The sequence below is a fragment of the Chinchilla lanigera genome, unplaced genomic scaffold, assembly GCF_000276665.1.
Source record: "Chinchilla lanigera isolate Chin_1 unplaced genomic scaffold, ChiLan1.0 scaffold00131, whole genome shotgun sequence".
Taxonomy (NCBI): Eukaryota; Metazoa; Chordata; class Mammalia; order Rodentia; family Chinchillidae; genus Chinchilla; species Chinchilla lanigera.
This window is the reverse complement of record NW_004955532.1, coordinates 3,554,783-3,562,073: the sequence shown is the minus strand read 5'-3', so window position 1 is coordinate 3,562,073 and position 7,291 is coordinate 3,554,783. Positions and strand designations below refer to the sequence as shown.

Below are 7,291 nucleotides of genomic sequence, written 5' to 3'. Positions count from 1 at the left end.
AGGACTTACTGTCTGGTGTGTCCTCAGGGCTGAGGATAAGGCAGCAGGGGGCCCTGCTGTGGCATGGCCCCGGCTCGCCGTGTGATGGGGGCCTGGAGGCCGTGGGACGGAGGGAGCTGGGAGAACCCCGACACCCATTTGTGCTTGCGATGGTGACCCAGGTTGGCCCTGGGCGCCCCTTGTGGGCCTCCCTGGCGTTGTGTGGATGGGTTGTCACGCCTCAGCAATTTGGTGCCTCTCCCCGTAGATAAGTGTTGGTAACAGTTTGTGTACACACCTTTCTCTCCTTTTGTAGAAATTTTAATATATGTGTATAATTGTGTTTAGTTTTTTGGTTTGTTTGTTCTTCACAGTCCTGGGGATTAAATCTCGGGCTTTCACACTGAGCTACGTACCCTTTTTCATCTTTATTTTCTGAGACATGATATCTGTAAGCCATTAAGGTACCCAAGACTTAAACTTGTGGTTTTCCTGCCTTGGCCTCCCCAAGTGCTAGGATTGCAGGTATGCACTACTACACCCAGCTTCTTAATTATATTTACGTAAATGGGATCATAGCAATCTTTACATTTTATATATAAATATATGTTGGATATACTTATTCCTTACTGAGGGATATCTAAGTTTTAAAACTAAATATTATCAGCGACTGACTATATGCCTTGAAGTCAGTGCATCATGGTTTCCGGTGTTGTGGCTTGGAAGTCAGGGCTTTGGCCACTGATGGTAGGAAAGAATGGGCAGCACTTTTGCCTTTTCCTTGGGGGGACACTCGAGTGTGGGGAACCACCTGGTGCCTGAGTCACACCTGCCCTTGTGACATCACAAGTTTCCCTCCACTCCCTGCCCAAGCTGCGGCTGCAGGAGCACAGACTTGAAGGGATTTGAACCATCTACATCCACCCTGCATGTGACCAATGGTGAGTAAGAGCAAGCCAGACGTGCCAGGCTTGTTAGGGGCGTCCTCGCAGCTCTCAGGACGAGGGAACCCTCTGACAGCTAAAGGGTCTGGGAAGCCTGGAACTGGGGACAGGTGCGCTGTGAATGGGGAGGGAGGAAAGGCAGCCTCTTTCTTCCAGTGGAAGAATGAATGGGGCTCTTAGCAGTGAACTGGCTTCTGCAGTTCACTCGAACTGTCACTTGCCCCTCCTTGCTGATTGCAGGGGGAGAAGCAGCCTGAAGATGCTAATGTAGCCACTAAAGGGGACGGCTGTCCACCAGGAGTGGTGGCACACACCTGTAATCCCAGTACCTTGGGAGGCTGAGGCAGGAGGATCGCGAGTTCAAGCCCAGCCTGGGCAATGTAGTAACTTAGTAGGACTTTGTTTCAAAATAAAACATAAAAAAGAGGAGCTGAGGGTATAGTTCAGTGTGAAGGCCCTGTGTGCAGTCGCCTGTACCACTAAAAAAGAAAGAGAGGAAGAAGAAAGAAAGAAAGAAAGAAAGAAAGAAAGAAAGAAAGAAAGAAAGGTGACCCTCAGTGGAAGCTGAAGACCTGAGAGAAAGAAGCAAAGGGAGGAGAGCAGCAAGTGTCCTGCCTGTCTCAGAAGGGGCAACTGCTGGTGGGAGGGCAGAGCCTTTCCTGGTACCCTGGCGCTGAACGGGGCAGCAGCATCCTCTAAATGTTCCCTTTCTTTCTTTGCAAGTCCCAAGAAAATCAGAGAGCGATGTCAACTTTAAAGATCCAGGCCTGGTGGCGGGGCACCCTGGTGCGGCGGGCACTGCTGCACGCGGCCCTCAGGGCCTGGGTCATTCAGTGCTGGTGGCGGGCGATTGTGGCGAAGCTGCTGGAGAAGAGACGGAATGTGATTCTGAAAACATTTTTGAAGGAGGAGCAGGCGGCGGTCAGACTGCAGTCCTGTGTCCGCATGTGGCGTGCTCGCCAGCACTACCTCCAAGTGCTCAGCGCTGTCCGTGTCATCCAGGCCTTCTGGAGGGCCCACACCTGCATGTCCAGGGGCTGCATCAGGGGCTACTACCGAGTCACTACCAAGGAGCTGCACCTGGAGCTGGAGATCTTGCTGGGCTCGGGGCCTTGCGTCATGAAGGAGTGCATTCCCCTCCCAATAAAGCAGTGAACTGGGCTTCCTCAGACGTTCTCTGACTAGAGGGCAGGGCAGATGGTAGGAGATACTTGGCGTGTCAGATACCAGCTCTGGGGAATTGACGGGGTGTCTGAAGCCAGGTGTGGAGAAGGCTTCTTTGTCCACACTGAGCAAAAACTGTGATCAGTTAGCAAAGTCTGCTGTCGGTAAGGAAGCTGGGCGTGCAGACAGCCAGTGCGACACATCATTCGTGCTTGAGCTGTGGAAGCGGGGCGCTCTCCCCACCACCGTGCATCACAGGAGCCTTGGGGGTGGTCATGGGGACGGCAGCACATTCACCGGGAATTCACCCATTTGGGTCCGGATGCTCAGGGATCGATCCCTATCCCCAAGACTGAGAGGAGGACACTCACGCCCAGCCTGAGACCCTGCCTCCCTGCCTGGCCGGCACTGCACTCTCACACTCAGTTACTAACTCAGAACCTGAGACTGAAATGGTAGCTGTTAGTGGGGCCCAACCAAGTTGTCTTAGTCCCTTTCTCATGACCGGGGCGGAATACCTAACACAAGGTAAAGGACGAAAGGTTTATTTTAGCTCGCAGTTTGTAGAGGGTTCAGCCCATGGTTGGCTGGTTTCAAGGGAGGGTGGTGTGGCCGAGGAGGAACCGTCCACGGTAGGAAGGCAGGCAGGAAGGAAGCGGCAGCAGTGAGCCTCCTTTTCCCTCTTTATTCCTTCCAGGCTACAAGCCTGTTGATTGGTGCCCTCTACACCCAGGGTGGGGGTTCTGTCTTCAGTAAGTCCATTCAGCCACACCCAGGACTGTGGACTAATCCAGTATCTCCACACTCATGATCCAGTCACTCCGAAAAGCTCCACCTCTGAGTGCATGAGGCTTTGGAGGGATATATAAGCCAGAACAGAAAGATCTCCTCTCAGACCCCTCTGTACCTTGCCCTTGAGCTCCAGGTGGAAGCCAGGACTCATCTTCCTGCATATCTGGCTGGTACATGGGGGGTTCCACAGCGTGGGGATGGGGAGAAGGCATTCTGCTGGTATGTCTACCCTCTTGGAGCAGCAGACCCCAGGCTATCACAGACCCAGGAGCTGGTGAGGTGTTAGCAAGGGCTGCTTAGGAGAGCTGGCTGCTCTGAGAGTCCCTTCCTGTGACGTGCTAGTAGGGTAGGGGCCAGGTGACGATAAAGGGCCAAGTAGGAGGTCTGGGGTAGGCTGCCCTCTTCCTGTCTGGACGCTGCTATCTTCAGATGCCAGCTCCACCGACTGATGCAGGTCAGTGGGTGAAGGGCTCATCATGGACTGAAACTGGGGCAATCCTGCTGGCCCATTTCAGCATCAGAGCTTCCTGTGATACCTGAGACATAATGGGAAGGCCATGAGCAAGATATACACACTAATGTGATTAAATGGGTCAATTCTTTGAAAACTAAAAATTACCAAAACTGGTCCAGGATGAGTTAAATCACCTGAATCATCCTATAGCTATTTCAAAAGTTGAGTTGGTAGTTAAAACCTCTTAGATGGTTGAACTAGAAAATTCTACCAAACATTCTGTAAATAAATAATACCAATTCTACAAAATAGAAGAGAAGGGACATTTCCCAATTGATTTTATGAGGGCAGCACACAGGATCCCGTGCCATGGTTTGTGTGAGGGGCCCCCAAGCCCTATGTGTGGTCCCAGGTGGCCCCACCGCCAGGTGGTGGACCTTGATGGGAGATCTTTACGTCACAGCCCTCGAGGGGTGTGGGACTCTGGTCTCTTCTGCACCTTCCTTTTCTGGTCTCTGACGTGAATGACTTTCTCTGGCTCATGCTTCTGCCATGATGTGCTGCCCTCACCAGAGGCCCCAAGAAACTGGGCCACTTCATCTTGGTTTGGAATCTTCAGAAGTGTGGGCCAAAATAAGCCTTTTCTTTTTATCCGTTAATACCACAGATATTTTGTTAGAGTGGCAGAGAGGTAACTAACACATTCTGATACTGAGGCCAGACAAAGATAGTGTAAAAATAGAAAATTGTAGCTCCACATACCTCATGAACAGAGAAGATGAAAAAAATCAACGAAATATTAGCAAATCCAGTTTAGCAGAACATACTAAATATAGAATATGTATTATATATTACACACACACACACACACACACACACACACACACACACACACACCATGACCAAGTGGGCTTTATTTCAGAAAAGTAATTTAAAAAACACCAGAAAAGTAGTTTCAATATTTGAAAATCTATAATTGTAACTTATTATCAATTTAATTAATTGGTTAAAGATTTTTTTTTGTCTTTTTGAGACAAGGTCTTGCTATGCAGTTCAGGCTGGCCTTGAGCTCACTTTGTAGCCCAGGCTGACCGCAAACTTGCAATGATCCTCCTGCCTCAGCCTCCCGAGTGCTGGCATTACAGGTGAGCACCACCATGCCTGGCGCATTTATTTATTTTTGAAACAGCCTGTAGTTCAGGCTGGCCTTGAATTCATTGTGTAGTTCAAGCTGGCCTTGAATTCATTGTGTAGTTCAGGCTGGTCTTGAACTCAAAGCACTCCTCTTGCCTGTGTCTCCCAGCTGCTGGGATTACAGGTACGCGCCACCAGCCCGGCATATTATCAATTTTTTTTCTTTTTTCTTATTTTTGTTTTCCTTTGTCCATATTATCAATTTAAGGAGGATAAACAACATGGTCATATGAATTAAAGCATATAAACATTTGACATCATCTAAGTGTCAGCTTTCCCCCCTCTTTCTGGTACTGGGGATGGAATCCAGTGCCTTGCACATGCTAAGCATGCACTCCACAACTGAGCTCCTTCCCCCACCCCGACACCAACATCCCTTCACGTTAAAAACTCCCAGCAAATTAGGACTAGAACTTCCTCAGCCTGATAAAGTTCATCTACAAAAATCTTCGTTAATATCTTACTTAATGATAAAAGACTGAGCAAAAACAAGAATGTGTTCTCTGATCCGTTCTGTTTACCAGCAGTCCTAGCCAGAAAAAAAATAAAGATATACAGATTGGAAACAAGGAAATAAAACTACTCCTATCCACCGGCAGCATGATTGTTTACATAGAAAATCCCAAAGAATTTACAAAACAAAAATCTAGAATGGACAAGAGAGCTAAATAAAGTTTCAGGAAACAAGGTTTCACACAGTCAGATCATATTTCTCTAAATAACAACGAGCAATTGGGAACCTAAAGAACAATAGTATTTACTACACTTCCAACATTCTTAGGTGTAAATCTAACACTATGTAAGGGACCTACAGATGGAAAACTATAAGATATTGATGAAGAAATAAAAAAAGAGCTAAATAAACAGCAAGACACACTGTCCATGGATTGGAAGGCTCAGCAGAGTAAAGATAGCAACTGTCAGTCAAGTGACCTATAACTTTAATATAATGCTAATCAAAATCTCAGAAGGCCACCTGGGACCACACATAGGGCTTGGGGGCCCCTCACACAAACCAATCTGTCTATACAGATATAGACAATTTGACTCTAAAATTCAAATGGAACGTCAAAATAATAGAATAACCAAAACACTTTTGAAAAAGAAAAGTAAAGCTCTTCTACGGTAGCTGGTTTTAAGACTTACTGTATTAGAAAGTTACAGCAATAATTTCAGCTACGGTAGTGGTGAAGGGATCACCTGTACTACGAGGAGTAGACTAGTTCAGTGAAGTAGACTAGTCCAAGGATAGAGTCAGACAACAGAGGCAATCAGTTTTCCACAAAGACACAAAAGGATTTCAACGGAGAATGTTTAGTCTTTCCAGTAATTTGTTTGAAAAACTGGAAATTCATTTGCAAAAAAGAAATGAATCTCAATGGAATCATCATACTTTATACAAAAAACTAATTCAAAATGGATAATTTAAACATAGATATAGATGTAAAATTCATAACTATAAAATTTACCAGATAATGTTGGAGAAAATCTTTGTTACCTTTAGAAAAAGAGTACATAAAAGAAAAAAAATACAATATTAGACATTTGCGAAAGAGAATGTTAAGAGCATGAAAATATAAGCCAGATTTGGGAGACATTATAAATCACATATTCAACAAAGAGTTTGTATCCGTAGCCTACAAAGAACTCTCAAGAATCCTCGGGAACTGTGACAGTTAATTTATACATCAGTTTGGCTGGGCTCAGGGATTCCCAGGTAGCTAATGGAAACTGAGTGTTGGTTGTGTCTGCAAGGATATTTCTGGACAAGGTTAGCATCTGAATTGTTAAGCTGAGCTGCAGAAATTGTCTTACCGGTATGGGTGGGCATCGTGTAACCCATGGAGGGTCGAAGAGAGCAAGAATGTGGAGAAAAGTTAAATTCACTGTTGTTGAACTGACATTGATTTTCTCCTGGGGACTTACAGATCCTCCAGCCTTTATTTTTTGTTTTTGTTTGTATTTTTTGAGACAAGTTCTCGCTGTGTAGTTCAGGCTGACTTGCACTCACTATGTAGCCCAGGCTGGCCTCGAACTGGTGGCTGTCTCCCTGCCTCAGCCTCCCAAGTGTTGGCATACACCACTGCCCCAGGTTAGCCTTTGGACTTCAAGATTTATTCCGAAGACATTTATAGAGTCTTATTAGATCCTTCTCTTGACATATGCCTTTAAGTGTGTTGTTATATTGTAGAGACATTATTTCCAATTGAAATTTAGGTAATTGCTGTTCAATATTTTATTTTATTTTTTTATTTTAAAAATAAAAGGAGGAAAACATTAACACACAGACAACCTTTTACAAAATAGCAAAAGAACAGTATAGACAATACAGAGTTACAAAGTGGTAAGAAATTAACAATGCTTGTTGTATTACATATTGGTATCTTCAAAGTGGTTTCTCATGAAAACAGATAGAGACATGCAATATTGATCAATCAAGGACTCACTGACAGTTTCGTTCAGCAAAGAAATAGAAGACAGTAGAACAACTATGTTAACTATCCTGTATATATGTACATACAAATTTTCTCCTTGTTTCCCTTCTCTTTTCCCACATCCCAGTTACCCTTTAACCTTATTTTCCTATCATTTCACAATGTCTATCATACCTCCTAGTTTAAATTAACTCTTTCAGGTTTTACACTAGTGAAACAATGTGGTGTTTGCACATGCATGTCTGATTTATTTCACTTATGAGTATGGTCTCTAGTTGTGACCATTTACCTATAAAGGCCTCGAGTTTATCTTTCTTTATAGCTGAGTA

The 7,291-nt window shown here is 45.2% G+C and overlaps 1 protein-coding gene across 1 annotated transcript; it reads left to right on the top strand.

Annotated features, from left to right (window-relative positions):
- Positions 1 to 835: 835 nt before the first annotated feature.
- On the top strand, positions 836 to 2,084 carry LOC102021703 (IQ domain-containing protein F1). The gene is made up of 2 exons (XM_005410328.1): positions 836 to 920; positions 1,647 to 2,084. The coding sequence occupies exons 1-2, from the start codon at positions 918 to 920 to the stop codon at positions 2,076 to 2,078; spliced, it is 435 nt and encodes a 144-aa protein (XP_005410385.1). The 5' UTR covers positions 836 to 917; the 3' UTR covers positions 2,079 to 2,084.
- The last annotated feature ends 5,207 nt before the right edge of the window (positions 2,085 to 7,291 follow it).